Source organism: Prionailurus bengalensis, chromosome D1, assembly GCF_016509475.1.
Source record: "Prionailurus bengalensis isolate Pbe53 chromosome D1, Fcat_Pben_1.1_paternal_pri, whole genome shotgun sequence".
NCBI lineage: Eukaryota > Metazoa > Chordata > Mammalia > Carnivora > Felidae > Prionailurus > Prionailurus bengalensis.
In genome coordinates this window covers 111,012,025-111,035,412 of record NC_057346.1, presented here as the reverse complement: position 1 = coordinate 111,035,412, position 23,388 = coordinate 111,012,025, and the positions used below count along the sequence as shown (strand labels likewise).

General features: G+C 63.7%; 3 protein-coding genes across 22 annotated transcripts in view; 1 reads left to right on the top strand and 2 right to left on the bottom strand.

The window, feature by feature from the left end:
* CHKA (choline kinase alpha) overlaps nucleotides 1-1,777 on the top strand; it is a 61,671-nt gene extending 59,894 nt beyond the window's left edge. For 5 of the 11 annotated variants that reach the window (XM_043581856.1, XM_043581854.1, XM_043581850.1 and 2 more), the window contains one exon: nucleotides 1,473-1,777. In XM_043581856.1, coding sequence (XP_043437791.1) covers nucleotides 1,473-1,728 — 256 coding nt within the window. In that variant the 3' untranslated portion in view covers nucleotides 1,729-1,777. The remainder of the gene's footprint in view (nucleotides 1-1,472) is intronic. The other 6 variants (XM_043581859.1, XM_043581857.1, XM_043581855.1 and 3 more) reach the window with 3 other exon arrangements.
* NDUFS8 (NADH:ubiquinone oxidoreductase core subunit S8) lies at nucleotides 192-22,957 on the bottom strand. 5 transcript variants are annotated; one of them, XM_043581868.1, is made up of 8 exons: nucleotides 22,873-22,957; nucleotides 21,534-21,732; nucleotides 20,601-20,690; nucleotides 20,329-20,501; nucleotides 18,783-18,911; nucleotides 17,782-17,787; nucleotides 7,966-7,970; nucleotides 192-203 (listed from the first exon to the last, which is right to left on the bottom strand). In XM_043581868.1, exons 2-6 carry the CDS (start codon nucleotides 21,730-21,732, stop codon nucleotides 17,782-17,784), a joined length of 597 nt encoding a protein of 198 aa, XP_043437803.1. In that variant the 5' UTR covers nucleotides 22,873-22,957; the 3' UTR covers nucleotides 192-203; nucleotides 7,966-7,970. The 5 variants fall into 5 exon arrangements, with proteins under 5 accessions (XP_043437803.1, XP_043437801.1, XP_043437802.1 ...); XM_043581866.1 differs by lacking the exons at nucleotides 192-203; nucleotides 7,966-7,970; nucleotides 17,782-17,787 and adding an exon at nucleotides 18,530-18,700 and having other exon boundaries at nucleotides 21,534-21,584; nucleotides 21,675-21,732; nucleotides 22,873-22,950; XM_043581867.1 differs by lacking the exons at nucleotides 192-203; nucleotides 7,966-7,970; nucleotides 17,782-17,787 and adding an exon at nucleotides 18,530-18,700 and having other exon boundaries at nucleotides 21,534-21,584; nucleotides 21,675-21,732; nucleotides 22,816-22,909.
* TCIRG1 (T cell immune regulator 1, ATPase H+ transporting V0 subunit a3) lies at nucleotides 4,094-15,697 on the bottom strand. 6 transcript variants are annotated; one of them, XM_043581825.1, is made up of 21 exons: nucleotides 15,593-15,697; nucleotides 14,413-14,477; nucleotides 13,083-13,203; nucleotides 12,631-12,709; nucleotides 11,751-11,971; nucleotides 11,568-11,653; nucleotides 10,925-11,051; nucleotides 10,761-10,843; nucleotides 10,514-10,607; nucleotides 10,221-10,433; nucleotides 9,592-9,736; nucleotides 7,009-7,148; nucleotides 6,776-6,933; nucleotides 6,603-6,693; nucleotides 5,928-6,046; nucleotides 5,623-5,836; nucleotides 5,217-5,345; nucleotides 4,963-5,067; nucleotides 4,766-4,883; nucleotides 4,342-4,519; nucleotides 4,094-4,245 (listed from the first exon to the last, which is right to left on the bottom strand). In XM_043581825.1, the coding sequence occupies exons 3-21, from the start codon at nucleotides 13,197-13,199 to the stop codon at nucleotides 4,167-4,169; spliced, it is 2,496 nt and encodes an 831-aa protein (XP_043437760.1). In that variant the 5' UTR covers nucleotides 13,200-13,203; nucleotides 14,413-14,477; nucleotides 15,593-15,697; the 3' UTR covers nucleotides 4,094-4,166. The 6 variants fall into 6 exon arrangements, with proteins under 6 accessions (XP_043437760.1, XP_043437759.1, XP_043437756.1 ...); XM_043581824.1 differs by lacking the exon at nucleotides 14,413-14,477 and having other exon boundaries at nucleotides 15,593-15,690; XM_043581821.1 differs by having other exon boundaries at nucleotides 4,766-5,067; nucleotides 15,593-15,662.
* Nucleotides 22,958-23,388: the final 431 nt, after the last annotated feature.

Genomic DNA, 23,388 nt, shown 5'->3' with positions numbered 1-23,388 from the left:
TTGTATCTGACCAGGACTTGTATTTAGAATATAGAAAGAACTCACAACTTAGCAAGAAACCAAACCTCCTTTATAAACAGGCAAAAGATTGGGACACTGCACAGAAGAGAAACAAATGGCCAGTACACATCTTTTTGTCTGCATGATGTAATTAGTCATAAAAAGAGATGCAAATCAAATCTTCAGTGTGATTCCCTACACACCTGTGATGGTGGCTAAAACTAACTTTAAGACCCTGACAATATCAGACGTTAGCAGGAATGTGGAGCAGCCGGAACTGGCATACGTTGCCGAGGGGGCTGGTGAGAGGGTCTGGCCGGTCTGGAAGACAGTCCGGCCACACGTTTACCGTACAGCCCAATAGTCTACTGTGGCATCATGGATCCAGGAGACGTGAAAGCATACATCCACGCCAGGACTTGGGTTCAAATGCTCACAGCAGCTTTCTGTGTGATAGCCCTGAAATGGAAATACCCTCCATGCCGATCGGATGAACGGATAAATGTGCCGTGTGAGGTCCAGATGATGGAAAAGTACCCCGCAGTAAGCCAGAATGAACCCAGATGCTCACCACAGCACGGATGAGTCCCAGAAACGTTAACGCTGAGTGAAACAAGCCAGGCAAAAGGGTACAGACCGGGTGACTCCATTTATGGAAAAGCTTTCTATTAGCAATCCGTACCGATCGAGATCGGTTCAGAGGCTGCCTGTGGCCAGGCGGCGGGGTGGGACCCGTGGAAACTCGAGTGTGCCGGAATATTCTTTATCGTAACTGTGGGGGTGCTGCTGAACTCGATGTATGCGTTTGTGAAAACTGCCCAACCGTGTGCGTGAAGGAGTTAATTTTTGTGGCACAGAAGTTACACCCCAACACCGAATTGTGAACAGCGATGCTGTGATCTTCCGGCAGTTAGCGTCACACGCTTTTCAGTTTGGAGCAGGTGCTTAAGAGATCGCGTCGTCCACCCCGACGGGTGGATGGGGGAGCAGGCCCAGAGACACACGCTGGTTTGACCATTCTCGTTCTCGAATGCCCAGAACGCGAGACCAGCTTTTCTTACTTCCCTCTCTCATTCTGGGCAGTAATCATGCCGTAGGGGGTTCCAGAAAACCCATGGTGCGTCCTTTCTTGCACCTCTGTCCTCTGCTTCCTGACACCCCCGGGACCTTTTCCTTTGAGAGGGGAGCCTTTGTTTGCATCGTTGTCTGCAGCGTTCCAGTCGACAAGATGGCGCACCGTGGCAGCGCACAAATACGTAGGCGGGGGTCCCGTCTGGATTTCGGGGCCAGGGTGGCCAGGGTGACTGAGCTTGGTGCCTGGGCTCCCGGACAGCCTGCGGCAGCCGGAGCTGTTCTGTTCTGTGCCCTTGGTGGTTGGGGCCCTGCCCTGCGGGGGCGGGGGGGGGGGTGCGGGACGTGGGCGGCTCTGGGCGGGAGTCCTTGGTGAGCCTGCCCTTCCTTGTGTCTCCTAGGACTATGCCCAGGCAAGGTTCGATGCCTATTTCGACCAGAAGAGGAAGCTCGGGGTGTGAGCGTGGGAGGCGCCAGCGGCTTCATCCCTGGACCGTGCAGGGGCGGCCGAGCCAGAGGGGCCCTCGGTGCTCCGACTGCCGTACCTGCGGCACGAAGGCTCGGATGTCTCGCTGCCCAACACAGATGTGTATGATACGAAAGACTGTATTAAAACTGAGTAACATTTATTTCATATCTTGTTTACGATTTCACTAGGACTCTGCGATGAGATCGGGAAGCAGAAATATAGTACAATAGTGCAATATCTCAGAATCCTTTTAATCTAGGCAAGGCATCTTGTGTCCGGGGCCTGAAGTTTTCAGTCAGATATGGCAGACAGCAAGAGTGAACCGTGTTCCTGCGGGTACTTTTTTGGTTAACGTTGGTTTTTTCAAGGATGTGAATTAACGGCTGTGAGCACGGCAGCCAGGCTCTCTGGGGTAGCGAACGATGTGTGTAGATGCCGCTCGCTCCCGAGGGTGGCCCGTCAGCCGGGCCAGACTGTGACGTCGCTCTGCGGCCCGGCCGCGAGTCTCCGAAGCTGCTCCTTCACCTTCTGGTCCACGTGGCGGATGCACGAGACCGCAGACGGCCCGGGAGGGGGGTGAGCCGTTGTCTGCGTCCCGTGACCGTAGCCCCCAGGGACCTGTCAGGCCGGCGCGTCGCCCCCTAACCGGGCGCTTCCCCCGCCCTGCTCTCCTCCGTAACTGAATGTGCTTCTCTAACCCCGGCTTCGGGGCGGGCAGGCGGCTGTGGCCCACACAGAGCCCACGGCCGGCCGAGGAGCAGTGTGGGGTCCTGGGGACACACACGTCTCCCGGCTGCCTTCCCCGTGGAAAGCGGGGTTGGCCCAAACGTCTGCAGCTTTTCTCTTCCTCCTCTGCCTCTGCTCGGGGATCCTGTGACCGGGCTGGCTGCCCTGGCATCGTCCTGCCCGGGGGCTCCCTCTGCTGGGGGCCGTGGGGCGCCGGAGGCCCGGCTTTGGCCCTCGGCCAGGTGCCCCCGCCCTCGCTGCCCGCCCCCCCCCCCCCCCCCCCCGTGTCCCTGACGGGTCATTCTGGTGGGAAAGAGCAGCCAGTATACGGAATGTGGGGGTGTGGATGCAGTAGGCCTGTGACACCCGTATATATTAAATGTCCTTTGGGATGATTTTCTTTTACTCTGAACTCTTATTTGAATTGTTATTTTGTGCACACGTTTCTGCTACCAGAGATTGTACTATACAAACAATAAAAGCATACAAACCGCTCCTCACTGTCACCCTTGTCAGGCGTGTCCTAAGTGTCAGGCAAGGCTCCCAACCCACCCCCATCCCCATAAAGACCCCTGGAAGGATGTAGAAACTGGAAGCAATGGTGTATCCCGGAGGAAACTGAACGGTTGCTTGGCCAAGGCAGGAGGGACATTTCCCGCTATTCACCCTTCTAGACATTTAAAATTTTAACCAGGTGAATGTGTTTTGGTATCTGAGCAATAAACGGTCCCTCACGCCTGCGTAAGCTCTCACCCAGAGCGATGCTCCCCCCTCCTTCCTGTGCCCACCCAGGCTCTGCCCTGTGGCCCCGCCAGCCACGCCCTCCCCACCGCGTCTGGGGGCTCCGAGCAGGGCAGTCCTGGACCCAGGGGACGGGCTCCTCCCAGCAGCTGGCCAGATGAGCGCCAGGCCACCCGGCTTGCTGTGCCCAGGGCCTCGCTGGCCTCAAAGCGGCCTTTGTTCCCGGGGCCTCCTGCCGGAAGAACCACTTTGCAGCTCTTCGGCCCGAGCAAGCAAGGCCTCTGAGAAGCACTAGTGCTGCCTTCTAGCCGGTGGGGGGACCCAGGCCAGAAAGACATGTGAAATGCCATCATCCACCCCACCAGCCGGAGGATGGCCTCAGGGGAACAGGACCGGTCACCCAGGGAGGGATGGGAGAGACCACAACCTCCCCTGAAGGGGCGGTGGGGCCCGGAGGCCAGTTCAGCCTCACCCGCGGGGCCCTGGACAGCCTCTGCCCTTCTCTGCAGGACGGTGGCGTGTGTATGTATGTAATCACTGCCCCGTGTGGAATGCGTGCGTGCGTGCGTGCGTGTGTGTGTGTCCTCGCTTTGGACCATCGTGAGTGCCTGGGGTGGGGCTGGCACCAGGGCGTGGAAGTATTGGCCCATCTGTGCCAGACATCACCCTTCATGCCCAGAGTGTCCGGAACGTTCTCTTATAGCCAGTTTGCGCATCCCGTGGATGAGGAGCTCGCTCCCCACCAGCTCAGCCTGGTAAGACACTCATTCGGAACTAGAATGTGCTGGAAACGTCTCTCCTGGGTCCTAGTTCCGCCCCTACTTCACCCCAAGGCTCTGGGATTACTGCAGACGTGCCGTGGGGCCTCTCCCCAACTTCTCGAGGCTCTAGATCCCACACCAGGGCCTCCCACCCCGCCGTACCCTGCACCAACCTCAGCTGCAAAGGAGGGGACGAGGGAGATGAGCATAAAGCAGGGTGCGGGGCCCACGACACCGGGAGTCCCGTGGGGGTGGGACCGGCGCATGCCCAGAACCCGGGCCTGCCTGCCCAGCCCCCGGCACCGCAGACAGGACTGACACGCGGTTCCCAGTCCTACATCTTTATTTCTTGTCTCCGGAGCTAAGGGCAGGGACCGGGGTGCGGCCGCAGACAGACACTAGCCCTCCTCTGAAGCGAAGGTGAAGGGGCTCAGCTTGTAGCCAGTGCCTGAGTAGAACTTGTTTTGAAACTCCACCCTGGGGATGAGCAGGGGAGAGCCGGTGAGGGGAAGGCCCTGGCCCTTGCGCTGCGCCCCCCACCCCCACCCCGGGCCGGCCAGGCGGGCCGCTCACCAGTGCAGCCGCAGCGCGTGCAGGAAGGCCGAGAGCCCCTCCATCACCAGCAGGATAGCCACGGTCAACACGGCGAAGGCGGCGAAGATGGGGACCAGTGCCACGGCTGCCACGCCCAACTTGCGGCCCAGGCCCAGGCCCGAGCGCATCACCATGGCCCACAGGACCTCCGACAGCTCTGGGGGGTCGGGGAGGCAGCAGTGGAGGCCAGGGCCAAGGGGGCGCCCGCCCAGCCCCCCGCGGCAGCCCGCCTTCCTGTGGAGCCGGTGGGGGATCTCCTCCAACATCCTCCCTTTACAGAGGGGACACCGAGGCCCGGAGAAGTGACCCGCCCAGGCCACCCAGCCAGCAGCTCTGAGCGGCAGAGGCAGCCAGGACTCGAGCTGCGGCCGGCCAGCCCTCCCGCCGCGACCGGGTCACTCACGGGCGTGGGCCAAGCTCAAGGCCCAGAGGCGCAGGTAAGAGGCCGTGTTGGAGATGCAGCCCAGGCAGAACTCGATGGTGTGGATGGCCTGGTGCATCAACACCTCGGACAGGACAAACTGAGGGGCGGGCAGCTGTGAGGGGCGGGCCGGGCGGCGGCCGGCACCCCACACGCACACCCGGGGAGACCACACCCACCTCGGCCTCCTCTCCGTCCTCCGGGCACCCCGCTTTCTCCTCATCAGGGCCCCAGCCGGCCACGGATGCATCGGAGGAGTCCAGAATCCCGGACTTGTCCTCATCCTGGGGGTGGGGAGCAGGTGGCATGAGCAGGGACGGGGCCCGGGCCGCCACCGCCGCCGCCCGCTCGCAGCCCCTCGGAGGCCGAGAGAAGGCCGGGGTGGGGTCAAACCTCCCGGCAACCCCCCCCCCGTCCCCCCCGCCCCCCCTACCGGCTGTCGGCCAGCGGGCCCCCTCTGCGAGCGGCTGCGGTGCCGCCAGTGCAGGAACAGCGGGGTGCCGAGCAGCAGGACGGGCACCATGACCAGGGCCAGGATCACCAGTGCTGACTGCACCGCTTCCTGCGGGGGAGGGGGTCCCAGTCACCGGCCCTCTCTGAGCCGCGCCGCGCACCCAGCCCGGGCCCAGAGAGCCTGCGGCCGGCCCCTCCCCCGGGGACGTGGCTCCGCAAGGAGTCCTCGGAGCGGGGAAGCTTCCAGCACCCACCGCGCCGGCCCTCCTCCCACCTCCCCGGCTCCCCGGAGGAGGGAGGTCTGACTCGCGTCCCCGATTCTCAGATGAGGCTCCATCCGGGTGGCCCCGTAGTGGGTGTGGGCCGGCACCCCCGCGCCTGCGCACCTGCCCGTGGAAGAGGGGCTGGTTGGTGGGGCTGCGGGAGAAGAGGAACATGTTGATGAAGTGGATGAGGATGCTGGAGGCCGAGGCAGCCCTGGCGGCATAATCTTGCAGCCACTTGTAGACGATGAGGAAGACCAGGTAGCCGAACAGCCCCAACAGGAAGACCAGCTCCGGCAGGGTCTCTAGGAGCAGCCGGTGCCACTGGCCGAAGTGCCTGCGCCGGGAGAAGGGCGGGGTCGCCGGGTCACCCACCGGGCCGTCCCGGCCCCGCCTGCCCCGGTGTCCCCCGGAGCCCGGGCCCTCACACGTGGTTGAAGACTCCCAGGACCACCCCGAAGGTCATGTGGGTGACCCCTAGGATGACGGACATCTTCATCTTGAAGGAGTTGAGGAAGCTCAGGTGGTTGACGGCCAGGCTCCAGATCTGGGGTGGCAGGAGGGACGGGTGTCACGCGGCGGGGGGGGGGGAGGGGGGGGCTCCCCGCCCGGGTCCCTCAGCAGCCCGTCTGCCCCCGCGGGGCCTCGGCACGTCTGTGGCCCACCTGCCCGCTGTGGGGCGGCAGAGGGGAATGGCCCAGACCCCAGCTCTTCCTAGCTAGGGGACACTGAGCCTGTGATCTCCTGTGCCTCTGCTTCCTCATCTGTGAAATGGGGGCGGTGCTGACGGGGTTGTCTAAGTATCCCATCACATCACATCAAGGGCACGGGACGGTGCCCGGCGCAGCAGGCCAAGAACAAGCCGAGGGCCGCCCTTCCTACCATACGCTTCTCCGCTTTCTGAAGCGAGGGGGGCCCCCTCGTCCTTCCGGACCCCCGCACCTCCTGTGCCCGGCACCAGGCCCGGCACTCAGGAGGGGCTCGGCGAGCACGGCTGAAGGGCGGGGGCGGGGGGTTAGGGTTAACGTCAGGGTCAAGGTTGGGTCAGGGTTAGCAGAGGAGCCCCGGCCCCCCCCCCACCGTGGCAAGTGGCAGGGACTCACGGGGTCGATGCCGAAGGGGTAGGGTCCCAGGAAGACGCCGCTGACGTTGGGGTCCAGGGCGAGCAGCGGGTGCTGGGCCAGGAACGCGTCACTGTGGCAACAGTACGGGGTGGTCGGGGGCTGCGGGGGGCGGGGGGCGGGGGGGGGGCTGTGGTGCCGCGGCCCGGCCTCACCTCCAGTCCGACTGGGTGGCCATGGCCGCCACGCTCCAGCCGGAGGAGAAGATGGCAGTGGCGCGGCTGAAGCACTCGTTGTAAATGAAGCCGGTGTAGACGGAGAACAGGCCCATGAGCAGGAGCAGGTAGCGGCCGCTGAAGAAGGTCTGCCAGATCTGGGGGTGGGGGGGGCACCGTGAGGGACCGCCGCGGGCCCCCAACCCACCCGGCCCCCCCGGGCCGGCCCTCACCTCGTTCTGCGCCGACTTCACGGCCGGCCGGTTCTCCGTGAGCACCATGGCCAAGGCGAAGAGGAACATGAGCAGCCCGTGGCCCACGTCGCCGAACATCACGGCAAAGAGGAAGGGGAAGGTGATGATGGTGTAGGGTGCTGCGGGCAGAGGGGCCAGGCGGTCAGCCAGGACCCCCCGGGACAGGCCCCGGGACCCCAGGAAACGTGGACGGGTGTTAGCGAGGCAGGGGCGCCAGGCCGTGTGTCTGCGTTCCAGAGCCCTGGCTGTGTGACGGTGGGCTAGTGACTTAACCTCTCTGAACCTCCGTTCCGACATCTATAAACTGGAGGTTCAATACTGCTGCTTCGTAGAGCTGCTGCCCGTGAGTTTATCAGGGCAGTACCGGTGGGCCGCAGCGCTCGATGTAAACCGGGTCCTGCTGCTGTTAAAAGAGCTACAAGCATACACTCGGAAAGAACAGAGAGCCCGGTGGCAGTCCTGACCCACACATGGCAAGTTCCGGAAGGCCCAGCTGGTCGCTTAACCTCTGAGGTCTCACTCTCCCTTCAGCGAAATGGGAAAAACCCCTAATGGGCGTTACGAGGACCACAACGCACATCCCCGTGAGGAGTGGAGTCGTGTCCCTTCCAAAACGATACACTGGAGTCCTAATCCCCAGTCCCTCAGAAAGTGGCCTTAATTTGGAGGTAGGGTCTCTACAGACGTGATCAAGGGAAAGGAGATCAGCAGAACAGGCCCTACCCCGCTAGGAATGGCATCCCGATAAAAGGGGGGAAACTTGGGGGCGCCTGGGTGGCTCAGCCGGCCAAGCGTCCGACTCTGGATTTCGGCTCAAGTCATGATGTCGCGGTTTGTGAGTTTGAGCCCCGCGTCCGGCTCTGTGCTGACAGCGTGGAGTCTGCTTGGGATCCTCTCCGCCCCCCCCCCCCCCGCCTCTTCCCTGCTCATGCTCACGCTCTCTCTCTTTCAAAATAGACTTTTAAAGGGGCGCCTGGGTGGCTCAGTCGGTTAAGCATCCGACTTCGGCTCAGGTCATGATCTCGCGGTCTGTGGGTTCGAGCCCCGCGTCAGGCTCTGTGCTGACAGCTCAGAGCCTGGAGCCTGCTTCGGAGTCTGTGTCTCCCTCTCTCTCTGGCCCTCCCCTGTTCATGCTCTGTCTCTCTCTGTCTCAAAAATAAATAAACGTTAAAAAAAAAATTAAAATAAAAAAACTTAAAAAAAATAGACTTTAAAAATTGGGGGGGGGGGGGTGGGATTCGGACACAGACGCATTCCCTGGGAGAGTGCCGCTTAAACGTGAGGGTGGCCGTCTCCAAGCCAAGCACAGAAGTCGGCCTGGAACGGAGTCCCCGTCAGAAGGAAGCGGCCCTGCGGACACGGGGATCTCGGACTTCCAGCCTCTGGACTGGGAGACGAGAAGTACCCGTGTTTAAGCCCCCACCTGTGTGCTTTGCTGCACCAGCCCTGGCAGACTGATACCCCCCAAAGTGACTGCTCCGAGAGCTGGGGGCATTTTGTCAACTGGCCGCCCGGTGGTCAGGCTGCCCTAGCTGGACTGGCATCTGCCAACACGGAGGAGCTGTGAGCACGCGAGACGGGAGGGGCCCAGGTCGAGCTCCAGGATGCTGACCCCGCGGGACGGCAGGCCCCGAAGGACTGCATGCGGCCCTGATCACCGTTCACTCGATGGTTCCATTCTCACGTCCTGCCTGGGCCACCTCGGGGGGGTCCCGGCACCCTGCCTCTAGCCCCCTGGGTGAGGCAGGACCCTTCCTTGGCCAATTACTAAGTCCTCTCCAAAAACGGGCCCCACCGTGGTTCACCTCCTACACCCATTCTTTGGGCTCAGAGACCCACCGTGGTCCCCACCCGGTGACACGGGGGCCGCTGGGCCACTGGCTACACTGCAGCCAGCCTGCTGCAGGGAGAGCTGTGTCTGGAGGGAGAAGAACCAGGCAGGTGACAGACCAGGTGCCCCAGGAGTGCAGAGGGGGCTGGGGAGGGAGGAGAGCCACCCCCCTGTGGCCCCCGCAACTCCCCAGCCCTCAGTTTTCCCCCCTGCCCCTGCGGTCCCTGACTGGTTTCTCCCAGGAGCACCTCTCTTTAATTGAGTCCCCACCTCAGGGTGTGCTCCTGGGAGAGCCCGACGGCCCCCAATTCACGCTTCTCACAAACACGGTGCGGCCTAAAAGCGCATCATTGGGCCGGCTAACTCTGGCCTCAAGGACTGCTGCCCTGCGATCTGATGACGGGCAGCCTTCCCAGCACCGCTCTGAGGGCCGAACTATGCGTCGCATTTTACAGATGTGGAAACTGAGGCTCAGAGAAACGACGAAATGTGCCAAGTTAAGTGGGACCTCAAACCTGAACTGTTTCTACGGCAAAACCTGTTCTTTGCACAGCCCCGCGCTGGACCCCTCGTAAGCCTCGCTAGGGGGTTTGCTGGGGATAAACACAAAGTTCCCATGCGGCCTCCCCTTGCCCCCCACCCCCACCCCGGAATGCTGGGAGTGTGCTTCTCAACTTAAGGGGGCGGGACGGGCCCAGTGGGGAGACACCGCGGGGCTCCATGGCTCTCACCGGGATTGACCTCCTGGTAGCGACCCACGCCGTAGGCGTCCACGATGCCTTGGAAGCTGGCCGTGAAGCAGTTGGTGCGGATGAGCGTGGGGGGCATGTCCCGGCAGGGGATGCGGTGAACCACGGCACTCACCCCTGCCTCGCTCTGGGGCACCGGGTGGGCAGACAGAGGGATGAGACCGAGGGCGGGGACCTTCAGGGACCCTTTGACACGCCCAGCCAGACCCGGCTGGAGAGGCGGGGCTCCCTGGGCGGGCGCCTGGGAGACTCGGGACCGCTCCCCCCCTCTGTGAGAGAGGTCGACCAGCCCCACCTGCCCCAACCGCGGGAGATCCAGGGAGAGCCTGAGATGAGCTGACCCAGGAGAGGGAGCCCCATCGCTACACGTGAGAGCCGACGGGCGCCGGCAGACGGCCGTGACACCCATTTCACGGATGCGTAGCCCGAGGCTCCCTCCGACGGCCCAAGATCCCCCGGGCCAGGGCCTGTTGAGCTGGCCTCCAGGGTGCTCTGGCCCGTCCCAGGGCTTCTACGACCTCGGGATGGCCGAGGCCATCAGGGCAGCCTCCCCGGAGGAAGGGGAGGGGGGGGCCTGGCGGAGGGGGCGGTGGGAGAGCCGCCGCACTCACCGAGCTGTCCTGCAGCGCCTGCTGTAGGGTGGGCAGGTCGCGCGCGGCACACCAGCCCTCGGCGATGAGGCACTTGTGCGTGGCGCTCATGCTGCACTGGTTGAGGGCCAGGTACACGGCCTTCATCTTGCGGATCTGCACCTGCCAGGGCGGCAGCAGCTGCTGCACGCGGGCCAGCACCTGGCTCAGGAAGCGTTCCGTCTCCCCCAGGACCTGCGGCCGGCGCGGGGTGGGGGTTAGGAGGAGCAGGGGTGCGGCGGTGCGGGGCGTCCGGCCCGGCCCCCAGCGCCCACCTCCTGCAGCTCGTGGCTCTGCTGCTGCACCTGCTGCAGGGCCCCGAGGCGGCCCTCCTCGTGCTCCGCGTACGGAAAGATGTGGCAGTGGAAGCTGGCAGGGAGGAGGGGGGACGTGAGGGGAGCCCCAGGGGGCTCCGGCTGGGCAGAGGCGGAGTAACGGGGCAGAGCGGGGGACAGGGTGGTGACAGGCACAAGCACAGCGGGCGCCCAGGCCCCCCTCTTCCCCCCCCCCCCCAGATCTCACCAGTCCGTGATCTTGCGGATCTTCTGCCCTATCTGCTCGCCCCAGTAGGAGATGAGGAAGGTCATCCACGTCGAAGGCTCGCCCTGCGGGAGGGGGCCCCACTGTACCTGCGGTCCTGGCCCCGCCCGGGACGCACCCCCAGCCCGGGCCTCCCCGGCCCTCACCGTCACGGGGTCCTCTAGCTGTTGTTCTGTCTCCCGGAAGCTGGCGATAAGGAAGCCACGACAGGCCCTCCAGAGCAGGCGTTCGAGGGCGGCGGCCTTGGAGGGCTCCACGGCACCTGCCACAAAGCTGCCGGGCCGGCCGGGCTGGGCGGGGGCCGCCCCAGCTTCCCCCTACCTAGCCCCGGCCAGGCCCCCTGTTCAGGACAGTCTGCCAGGCACGGGTGCCCTGCTCCCAGGGAGAAGGCCAGAGCCTCCCCACCCCGGCAGGGCCCAGAAGAGGAGAACCCGGCGCGCCTGGGTGGCTCAGTCGGTTGGGCATCCGACTTTGGCTCAGGTCGTGATCTCACGGTTCGTGAGTTCGAGCCCCCCGTCGGGCTCTGTGCCGACAGCTCGGAGCCTGGGCCTGCTTGGGATTCTGTGTCTCCCTCTCTCTCTGCCCCTCCCCCACCCACACTCTGTTTCTCTCTCTCTCTCTCGAAAATAAATAAACATTTTAAAAAAAGAGGAGAACCCGCCCCGAGCCACGGAAATTCTGGGCCAGAAGGAGGAGGCCGGGGGGCAATCTGAGGGTGGGCGAGGAGAGCACCGGACAAGGAGTCAGTCAGGGCCTCCGGCTGAGAAGCGTGAAGCGCCCCCTACTCACTTGACTCTCAGGTCCTGGTGCGGGCCCCCGGGGGGCTGGAGCAGGGGGATCCTTTCCGAGGGCCCATCGGTGTGGGTGGCTGCCAACTGGGAGCCGAGAGGCAGCGTGAGCCCCGCGACCGGACGGGGGCCTGGCACCCCCAGCCCCACGCGAGCCTCCCCGCCTCCCCGGGCTGGAGCTGACCGGCGGGCTGTGGCCCTGGCCCAGCACGGCAGCGTGCAGCCGCAGCTGGTGCAGCTGGACCTGCAGGGACTGCTGGTTGCCCCGCACGTCCCGGAGCTCCTGCACCAGGCGGTCCGTCTCCTCCTGGATGCGCAGCAGGTCCCGGGGCGGGGGCGCGGGCAGCCTCCCCTCCGGCCGGGACAGCACCTGCCCGGCCCGCCGCACCTCCTCCTGCAGGAACACTGGGTGCGGAGGGTCGGGGTCAGGGGAGGCCGTCCGGGGGCCAACACCGGCTAGTGGCCACCGCTAGCCGAGGGCTGCCTGATGTCTAGGGGGTCCCGAATGCCGCCCCAAACTCCGCTGGCCACCAGCTAATCGATTCACTGGATCCGAGACCCCCAGAAAAACCCCAGGCCAAGCCTGTATCTCCTCCCAACCTCGTGTGGACTGCTTGCCCGCTCCCGTGCCCTGGCCACGGCCCCCGCCCAGGGCCTGGGCCCCACGGTGGTGGTCCAGGGCAGGGGTCCCTCTTGTCCGGGTTAGAGAAGCAGCAGCTCCTTGGGGCACCTGTCCCTGGATACTGGCCTCTGCCCACCCCAGTCCATCTGTAGCAAAGAAAACTCTCTGAGCCCCTCCCCCGCTTAGAAACCATGGTGGCTCCCGGCAACCACTGGATGAATTCCTAGGCCCTCACGCGGTATTCGAGGTCTCTTCCAAGCAAACCCCATTGTCAAGAACGCCCCACAGACCCCAGCTGCCCTATCCCGGCTCTGCAGGGCCTGGCCTGGACCTCGCTTCTCTGCCTTCCACCTGGGGCACCAGGACTCTTCCTTTCAGCCCAAGCTCGACTGGCACCTCCCCCAGGAAGCCTGCCTGGGATGTGGGCCTGGGGCCAACTCACAGAAGGTTTTCTCCAACTCTTCGCAGCGTCGAACATCCCCCACGAAGCGTCTCTGGAAGGCGCTCACCGAGGCATTGAGCTGTGGTTGCCGCACAGAGGCGTCAGTTTTCTGGGGAGGGGGCCGGGGAGGTCCCCACCCAAGGGCCCAGGCTTGGCTCTCTACAGGCCATGGCTGCCTCCCCCTCCCCCCACCAAAAGGTGTGAGGACACCATGAACCTCCAGATGCCCAGCTGGAGACGGACCAGGCTCTGCGTGCCCCGGGGACGGTGTGACGGGGCCCAGGAGGCGAGATGTCCCAGCCGTGCGTAAGGCTGGCCTTTCGGGGAGCAGAGGACCTACGGCAGAGGCTGCCGGGATTCAGGCACAGCCAGGGGCCGTGTGGGGGTGGCGGCGCACCATCTAGGATGCCTAAGGACAAGCCCCGCCCCCACGCGCGCCCGGCCCCACTCACGTCTCTGAACTCCACGAGACCCAGCTCGCCAAGCTGGCTCACGCAGGTATAGGCAGCGGAGGTGGGCAGGAAGAGTTGCACCAGCACGACCTCCTCGCTCCGGAACATGGAGCCCATGGTCCTGTGGGACGGGCAGGGGGTGAGGGCTCAGCCGGCGGGGACCACAGACGGCTCCCCGTCGAGTAGGGATTCCGGCCGCCGCGGCTCAATCCATGGAAGGTCCCGCTACCAACCCCATCTGACAGACGGGGAGACTGAGGCCTGGGGAGCCTCAAAGGGGTGCTGCGGTCACACAGGAAGGAAGCGTGCAACTGGGAGCCTGAGCCACAGCCCGACCTCACTCCAGCTCTTTCCCAGCGGGCTCTGCCCTGTCCCGGACACCCACCCCTGACCGCTGGTGGCACCGGCTCTTCTCCCACTGGCCCTCTGCTCCCACTGTCCCTCCTCTGTGGCCTGCCCTCACCTGGGATCCTGATCACCCTCGGCGCCCCAGGCCAAGGGTCACCTCCGACAGCCGGCCTCCTAAGTGCCATGGCCCTCGCTGGCCATGGCCCTCGCCTTTCTACACCAGGGAGCACCCATCCGTGACCCAGACACCCAGCACTGAGGTCGGGCCTGTCCCCACGGGCAGCTGGAGCCCTGCTCCCTCCCTGAGGTATCTGGGTGTGTGCTGAGGGGGCGGGGTCTCCGCCGGTTCCCCTCACTGAGGCCCGAGATGCCTGGCGGCAGACATGCCCCTGAGGCCCGGACTGCTTGGCAGCTGCTGTCTACACTGGGGCGGAACAGCCTCCCAGGTGTCGAAATCCACAAAATGAAACTGGAAACTGACACGGGCAGGAAGGGCCCGCCGGGGCCCTGCCCAAATGCCGAGGGAGGAGGCCCCGCAGACGCCCTGGCCCACAAGCCAGGACTCCATGGCCCCCCGCTCTGGGGGCCCAGGGCCAGCCACTTCCCCTCTGTGGGACTCAGTCTCCTTAGCTCTCAAACTGTGGGGGAAGGGGACAGACACGAGTGAGGTCCCCAACTGAGAGGGTGACCAATTGGCACCAAAGGCCCTGCTGGCTGTCTGGGCCGGTTGGGGCCAGCCCAGCTGGTCACTTCCGCCCCCCGGGGCCTGGGTTACTTCGGTCTAACGAGGGAATGCAGCCCCGGCCCCAGCCTGGAAGAGGAGAAAAGGCTGAGAGGCAGCCCGAGGCCGCAGAAGCATTGGGCCCTGGACAGGGAAGGGTGGGCAGGAGGGGCTGGGTTCCATCCCCAGAAGGCCAGGGAGCAGGGTTCAGAGCCCTGCCCAAACTGTGACTGGCTGTGTGACCTTGGGGGAGTCTCTCACCCTCTCTGGACTTTCACTTCCTCTTTGGGTAAATGGGACTTGGCCAGCCCCAGGAGAGACAGGACCTGAGTAGGGAGTAAACATAATGAGAGTTTACCCACACTACCTCTAAGTCTAATGGCAATCCTGGGGGGAGAGGACCCCGTAGGCCTGTTTTACAGACGGGTCAATGCACTTGGAGAGTTGAGGTCTGGGATCAGGTGGTCAGCAGGTGGCCGAGCCAGGCAGGAGCCCAGCCCTGGGGCTGCGGGTCTGGAAGTCCCAGTGCACAATATGTGCTCAGAGGAAATATGTGTTCTCTGCCCTGAGCACCCTGAAAGGCAGGAGGGTTGTAGGGAACCAGGTCTGGGGATCCAAGGGTCCAGCGGCCCCACGCTGCACCCTTCACTCACAGGGCCTCACCCTCGGCAATTCCCTTGGCGACAAGGACAAGCTGGGGTGGGCCCGGTGTGTAGGGAGCTGGTCAGACCCCTCCCCCACATTTTAGGACTCCACTGGCTCACCCCTTCCCCCCATCCTCCCTGGCCCCTACCCAAGCCAGGGGCCACCCCAGTCCCTTTGATGGAGCAAATGAAGTTTCCTCAGTTCTGTGGCCTTCAGGGTCCAGACTGCAGCCCTCTCCTCACTCTATATCCCCTCCTTCTGGTCCCTCAGGGACTGAGGCCAAGGCCAACTCCAGGAACCCCCAGATCTCTCCTCTAAGCCCCTGACCCAGGGATGAAAGCTGGACTGGAGGGGCGGGCCTGAGGCCTCTTCTATTCCAGACCAGTAGGCTCTGGAGCTGGAGTGACCCTATTTGCCTCTAGCTCTCCCTCTTTGTAGTTGGGTGGGCCTTAATTTCCTCATCTGTAGAATGGGTCCCGCCCTCCGAGGAAGATGCCACAGAGAAAGCTCTGAGCGCCACCAGCGCGCCACCAGGCCCAGCGGAGTTGGGCTCAGTAGTTAGTGGCTGTTAACTCCCCATCTTCCTCTTCCTCTTCTCTTTCCCCCTCCTCCTCCTCCTCGCCACTGTGGCCCCCACCAAGGCCTGACACCCGGCGGGCGGCGGGCGGGCCGGCAGACTGAGTCTCATCCACTGATCCAGCTGGGTGGGGGTTCCAAGATCCCCTTCCGGGCGCAGGGCGAAGCGAGGGTGGCAGACGGGGCTGCGGGCTCTGCAGACCCCTGCCGGGGCACTCACCCCCGGGCCAGCAGCACGCGGCACCCCTCGGCTCTGCGCTCCGCTCCCGGCACTGCGCTCCCCGCCGCGGCGCCCACGCAACTCACTTTCCCCGGCGGGCGGGGCCGCGAGGGGCGGGACCACGGAAGCCCCGCCCCGCCCCGTCCCGTCCGGGCCCCGCAGTCCCCACCCGGAGTCCCGAGAGCCGCTGGGAGGGTCGCCGGGCTCCGGCTGCGACCCCGCCCGCCCTAACTTCCTGGGGGACCATTGGAGGAGTGTGCCGAGGGGCCCAGAGACCAGAGCGCGGACACAGACCGGCGCCGACCGCGCACGCCTACGTGGCCCAGGGTGCGGGGAGGCGGCCGGGGTAGGGCATGGGACCCCACCCCCACCCCCACCTAGAGGCCTATGGCTGAAGGGACCCCAACACGCTGAGGTTTGGGCTCCCAAGAGCCGTGTGTCCCCCGCACGCTCCCTCACCTCCGGGACCGCCGCCGCCTCTCATGAGACCACAGTTGCACCGGATCCTTCCACCTTCCTGCCTCTGACCACCCGGGGGAGGGACCTAAGCTCCAGGCTCAGTGCTCTGTGCCCTTGGGTAGGTGCTCACCCTCTCTGGGCCTTTTTCCTCAATGGCAACAGGACATGGAGGGCCAGGCCATGTTACGTCCTTCCACTCAGGGCTGGGCACCCAATGTTAGCTGTCGCTCCCCCCCCCCCCCCCCGCAGCTGGGGGCGCCCTGGAGACTTTGGTCCTGCCCCAGCACCCCTGAGCTGAGGTTCACACCTGCCCAGCTGCCTGCACTTTGGACGGGCCAGGACCATACCCACCGGGGACAGGAGGTGCAAGGGGCCCCTCAACTCTAGTGATCCTTGAATCCCACATGGCAAGGTCCTCTGAGGGGTGGAGTGATGGGCAGATGGAGCCCCAGAGCTGGGGGTGGAAAGTACGGCCAAGGTCAGTGTCCTCTGAAAAGTGGGGGCCCCCATCCTGGGGCACTGTAGGTCTATTTCCAGGGTGGGGAGGACCCCTCAACACAACCAAACAGCACCAGTGGGGGCCTCAGTCAATACCTCCTGGTGCAGGGGAGCCCAGGACCCCACTGTTACAAAATGGCATTAGAGGTGCTGCACAGACACTCACACACACACACACACACACACGCGCGCGCGTGTACAGTTTCTGACAAGTCAGAAGGGGGAAGAATCCAGTCAGGAGCTGGATAGCCTGACTCATTTTTAATTTTTTTTTTTTTTTTTAATTAGAGCGAGAGCGGGAGAGGGAGGGGTAGAGACAGAATCTCAAGCAGGCTTCACGCTCAACACGGAGCCTGACACAGGGCTCGACCCCGTGACCTCGGGATCGCATCCTGAGCTGAAATCAAGAGTTGGACGCTCAACCCACTGAGCCACCCGGGCGCCCCCTGATCCATTTTTAGAAGTGTTCTGTTTCTCTGTGTACAGATATAGGCTCCATGACAATTATCTAAGGCTGGTTCTACCTGGGAAAAGTGAAATTAGAGGTGATTTAGGAGTTTTAAGCCTGCCTTATTATTGCAGAGCTCAGCATCCCACAGCCACCGGGCTGGCCGGGGGCGAGGCACACAGACACTTCCCAGGGGCCGGTCTTCCCTTCCAGGCCTGCACTCACTCCTCAGCTCTGCACCTTGTTCCTTAGGCTGTGGGGGCCCAAGCAGGTCCTGGGCCACCTCAGCACCAGATGGCCCAGCTAGCAGCAGTGAGGAGAAAAAGGGGTGTCCTGGGGAATGAGTTGGGGAAAGGCTGGGGTTCTTTGCTACAGGCCTTCTCAGAGCCTTGAACGTGGTCACACGCGGTGCCTATCACAGAAAGAGGGCACTTGGGGCATTTCCCGCACTGACTGGTTCACAGAACACCCTCCTCTCCCTTCTTTCCGTGAAACATCATGGGTGGTTAGTGTTTTGTAAAAAGTACTTTTAGGGGCGCCTGGGTGGCGCAGTCGGTTGGGCGTCCGACTTCAGCCAGGTCACGATCTCGCGGTCCGTGAGTTCGAGCCCCGCATCAGGCTCTGGGCTGATGGCTCAGAGCCTGGAGCCTGTTTCCGATTCTGTGTCTCCCTCTCTCTCTGCCCCTCCCCCGTTCATGCTCTGTCTCTCTCTGTCCCAAAAATAAATTAAAAAACGTTGGAAAAAAAAAAAAAAGTACTTTTGGAAACGACGGAGAAGGGGGACTCAGATCTCCGACCGAGTTAGTTTTCATCGGACGCATGCTGTGTGATTCTGAGCCGGTCACTTCACCTCTCTGAGCTGTTTGCTCACAGCTGAGAATATACTGAAGTCCCTCCGCAGGCCCTGGCACTGAGTTCGCGGGAGCCGTCTCTGACGATTCTGTCCACACCGGGCTAGCGTGTGGCCCCACAGGGAAACCACGCCGCTGCCGGGATTGCGAAGCCGGAAGTTCTGAGCAGGCAGAAGCCAAGCCGGCAGCCCGGCCTGGGGAACTTGGGGAGGAAAGGGGATGTGGCTGGAGATGAGACAAGGCCAGCTCAGGCGCAGCGGGGGTCTGTGTCACCTCCTTGTGACAGTTACCCACCACCCCCAGCAGGCCTCTCCCTGCCCCCAGGGAGGACAACGCCCTGGCCTGAGTTTCTGCGGTTGATGTACTTCTGCCTGAGGCTCTGGCAGGCTCCACATCCGTAGGGTGGAGTCGTGGGAGGCCCTCGGGCAAGGGCAGGCCCAGCCCCGGCCCCGGCCCCGTGGGCACCCAGGATTATGGGAATAGCAGACCCCAGGCCGAGCCTAGAGGCATCGCCCAGAAGAAGGGTGTGCAGCAGGGCCGCTCTGGGCTGACAGCCACAGGGAGCCCCAAAGGGGCCCACAGAGTCCCACAGGGAGGCCGGGCCACCTCTGGTGGCCCCACTGAAGGACCTGTCTTGGGGAGGAGTCCACAGGCCGTGGCCGGGATTCAGGACAGAGGCGGTGCGGGAGGGCAGAGCATTTTTATTGGGCCGCGGGGGCGTCAGCGGTACAGGTAGTCGGCCTGGATGTTGGCGGCGATCTCGGCCTCCCACTTGTCCCCGTTGTTGAGCAGTTTCTCCTTGTTGTAGAGCAGCTCCTCGTGTGTCTCCGTGGAGAACTCAAAGTTGGGGCCCTGCAGGCGGGGGCGGGGCGGCCACGTGAGGTGGCTCCAAGGCGCCGCTGCCCCGGCCTCACCCAACCCCATGCCCACTCACCTCGACGATGGCGTCCACGGGGCAAGCCTCCTGGCAGAAGCCGCAGTAGATGCACTTGGTCATGTCGATGTCGTAGCGCGTGGTCCGGCGGCTGCCGTCGGCCCGCGGCTCGGCCTCGATGGTGATGGCCTGGGAGAGGGGCACGGGGCACTCCTTACCCTTCGTTCCTGTCCTGGAGGGGTCGCTCTGGGGCCACGGAACAGGTTCTGCCACCCACTTTCAGCCTGATGTGCCTTCCCTGCCGCCCCTCCCAGGAGGCCCCCGTCACACAGCCTAGCATGTGCCCTGGCTGACATTTTTCTTGTTTGTTAACTGCCACCATCTCCCACCTGAGAGCCTAAGTCCCACGAGGGGAGGACTGTTGCCTACTCCGTTCACTGCAGGGCCTGTAGCCCCGAGAGGGGTCCTCAGGACTAGCCCAATTGCTGTCGGTTGCACGCTGAACAGCTCTCCCATTTATGTCTGGTTATCCCCCTTTAAGGGATGAGAAAATTCAGGCTCAGAGAAGTTGAGGGGCTTCCCAAAGCCACACAGCAAGTGAGGCTCAAAGCCCAGACCCGAAGGTAGGTCTTTAACCCTCAGTTTCTGGGTACGGCTTTGTGCCAGCAGGGAAAAGGCCAACCTCCCACAGCCCGAAGGACCTTCAAAGGCCTTCACGTGCCCCCCAGCAGTGTAATGCCCACATTCAGTGGGACCCTAGACTGGTAGCCTTGCTTCTTTGTGCCTCAGTTTCCCTGTCTATAAAGACAGGGATGATCACCTCTGCATCCTAGATTGATGTAAAGATAAGTCATGAGCTGGAACAATGCCTGATCCGTGGACGCTGCTCACTGCCCGGTGACTGTTACCACCTCTGCTGTTTGGGGGCTCTTCTCTGCGCGCCGGGGTGGCTGGATCAGAGACATCGAGGCCACCGCGCATGGCCTGGAGCAGCCTCGGCAGCGGGGGCGGGATCACTGTGTGGTGATGAGTGACCACGGTGCCCGCTGGGGCTCCAGCTGGGCACGCCCACGGGCCTGCCCAGGAGCCTCAGCTGGATGTTTCTGTTTCTACACTAACAGCCCCCGCCTCTGGGTGGTCCACGTGAGACCCTCCGACAGAACTTGGAGCCGGGGGCTCCAAGGAGCAGCAACCAGGGGCAGGGAGGGCCTCTGCTGCGGCACGCGTGTCCTCAGGGCTGGCCCTGTGACAGGCACACGTGCACAGCTCCTGAGACTGCTGCTGTGTTCAGGGCAAAAGCGGAGACCTTCAGGGGCCGCCCCGTGGCTCCCAAGCCCAGGTTTGACGCCCCTGACCAGATCCCCAGGCGCGGGACCCACGTGGGTCATGTCACGTGGGTCACGCGGCCCGCTCAGGGCCACAAGCCTGCCTCCGATGACTCACTAACGCTGAACCGGCCCGGCAACGGGACTCAGAGAGGGAAAGGGGCTTTCCTGGGGACACAGCCAGTAGGGGGACCAGAGTTCGGGCCCCAGGCTGCCCAGCATCCCCCTCTCCGCAGCAGGCTGCAGCCTCCTCCTCGAGGGCAGGGGCCGCAGTGGCTCACCTGGGCGGGGCAGACGGCCTCACAAAGCTTGCAGGCGATACAGCGCTCTTCTCCGGACGGGTAGCGGCGCAGTGCATGCTCCCCCCGGAAGCGTGGGCTCAGCGGGCCCTTCTCGAACGGGTAGTTAATGGTGGCCGGTTCCCGGAACAGGTAGCTCAGGGTCATGCCCAGGCCTGTGGGCAGCATGGGCGTGGTGGTGGGTGGGGGCCCCTCCTCCCCCAACAATCTGTGCCCACGCCCCGCCCGTGCGGCCCCTTCCCCCCAGGGCCCACCTCGGATGAGCTCAGTCCACAGCAGGGTCTGAGCCGCCCGGTCGGTCACCGACTTCATGTCCATCGAGGTCTCCCGCATGTTCACGAACTCTGCAGGGGAGGTGAGCGGAGGGGCCGTCGTGATAGGGCTTCTCACAGCCGCACATGCTCAAGTCCCCCACGAACCCGACTCAAGGAGAAAAGGCCTGGTCACGGGGTGCCGGCGGGGGGGGGAGGGGGGGGGGCTCAGCCGGTTAGGCATCTGACTTCGGCTCAGGTCATGGTCTTGCAGTTTGTGGGTTCGGACCCTGCGTCGGGCCCTGTGCTGACAGCTCGGACCCTGGAGCCTGCTTCGGATTCTGTGTCTCCCCTCTCTCTCTGCCCTCCCCCCCACTCCGGCTCTGTTTCTCTCCCTCAAAAATAAATAAACATTCAAAAAGAAATTAAAAAAAAAAAAGGGCCTGGGCTTCCTTCCAGCTGGACCTCCCCCCAAGGGCCTGTTCGCTCACCAAAACTTCCGACCTCAGCAAGCTCGGAGAGGCCTGCCTCTGGCCCTGGCCAATCCTTGCCCACCTTTCCCTGTGTCTGGGCAGCCATCTGAGCCCAGGAGTTGAAGGGGGCTGGAAGGGGCTTGGGTGGTGGGGTCCTGGTGAGGAGGATGCACACCCAAGGTTCACACCTGGCAGTCCCCTGCCCCAACACACCCCCTCCCACCTGTGCCACGCAGGGTAGCTCTGAGATGCCCCTGTGTGGCCACAGGGAAGGCTCCCCACCCCCTAACTTGCAGACCCTGCCCCCATGAATCATACTCAAACTTGATCGTCATGACAGAGCAGAAACGGAGGCTCAGAGAGGGGGAGCCTCTGGCAAAGCCAGGACTAGAACCCAGGCTTCCCCCCCTGCCTCTGGCAAGTTCCTGATCAGGAATGAGGCTCAAGGTGCCCCGGGACTCACTGTAGGTTGCTGCCACCGTGCTGCTGTGGAGGCTCCGGCCACTGGGGTGCCCTGGAAGGAGGGGGATGACGCTGTCAGCGGCGGCCTCGCATCGGGAGGCTGGGCCCCCCTGCGCCCCAAGAAAGGCTCCCCCGGTCCTACCTGCACGTGCGGCCTGGGCCAGGGCCCGAAGCAGCGTAGCTGTAGTCAGGCAGTGCATCTGCGGGCGTGAAAACGGAGGGAGACACGGGTGGGTCCCAGACCTGTCCCCGCGGGAAGTCTGGCACCGCGGGAGCCCTGACCCCAATGTGTCACCTGGTCTCCTATTCCCCCCACTCCTGTCAGAGGCACACAAGGCCTCCCTGTTCCCAGGGGTGGCACCTCTCAGCCCTCCAAACCTGACTCCGCTCAGCGAGGCTAAGATTTAGGGAGTATCTGCGGGCCCACGTTCCATCTAGCTCACCTTCTAAGAAGTCTTTAAAATCCATCCCTCCCCTCTTCCCCGATCGGTGCTCCTGCCTCCCACCTCTCCCCTCCCCTGTTCATCCTCCCCAAAGCTGACCCAAATAAGCTGGCCAGCAGCCACCAGCACCGACAGCCCGCTGTGTCAGGCACTGGGCTAGGGGGTCACACACACTGTCATATGCTCCTTACAAGGATCCCTCGTGAGAGACACAGAGCAGCTGAGGCTCAGCCATGTTAAGTGGCTTGTCCGAAGTCACACAATGGGGGTTGAGGGGTGGAGAGAGTGGGACCAGCATGGAACTCCTGCACACCCACAGTCCACCCCCGTTGGAAACCCTTTTAAAGGCTTAAATAACCCTCGGGACCAAATTCTTTTCCCCAGCATCAAGGTCCTTCTGGACCGGTCTCCTAGCCTGCCAAGTGACCTTGGGCGGGGGAGGTCATCTGACATGTTTTCTCATCTGTGGAATGGGGGCCACGAGAACGAAGGGAGGTGTACATGCCCAGAGCTTGGCATCTGGCCGAAGCTCGAAAGTGCCCTTCCCGTGATCTGTGACTTGTCTCGGGCCCATCTCTTAGGACCGCTGACTCCAGCGCCAGGCACCTAGCCCAACATCTGCCCGACCGCTGACTCCAGCGCCAGGCACCTAGCCCAACATCTGCCCGACCTTCGCCGTGACCTCTGACCCCACAGACGCGGGCGGGGCATGCGCCTTGACGGTGCCGGGTCACGGGTCCGCTCGCGGCGCGCTGAAGGACACCCGGGCCGCGCGTCGTGAGCAGACCGAGATGAAGCCTGGCGCAGAGTCGACGGGGCCGACGAGAGCACCGCACTCACCCCCCGACGCCGCGCCGCCGAGGTCCGGCTTCTAACAGCTGACCCCTGAGCACCCACCTTGAAGCGCTGCCTCTCCTTCCCTTGCTGAGCGGCCTGTCCGCCGAAAGGCGGAGCCTACACTCTGAGACGCTGCCATTGGGCCGGCTGGTTTCACCTTTTCCGCGCTCATCTTTTACGGCGTACTCTGATTGGCCAATGGTGCCCCTGAAAGAGGCGGGATCCAGCAGCATCTTTCCTCTGATTGGCTAGGGGGGAGCAGGCACTTGAAGTTGCGTAGGGCGCTTCCATGTTGGGTTGGAGAGGCCAATAAGCGAGGAGCCCCCCCCACCGCAGGCGGGACATCCGGGGCGTGGCTTAGGAAGTGGCTCCGGGTCGGACCGGACGTCGCGTGCTGGAGGCCGGCAGCTCACCGCAGCGGGTTGTGTGTGATAACGGTGCTGAGAATTGCGGCCGGCAGTGATTCCGCGGGAGCCGTGCCTGCTCGGCGCTAAACCTTTACCCAGGAGCTCTGTATGGAGGATTATTCTCGCCTTACAGCTGGGGAAATGAGGCACGGGCTGCAAAGTGCGGCCG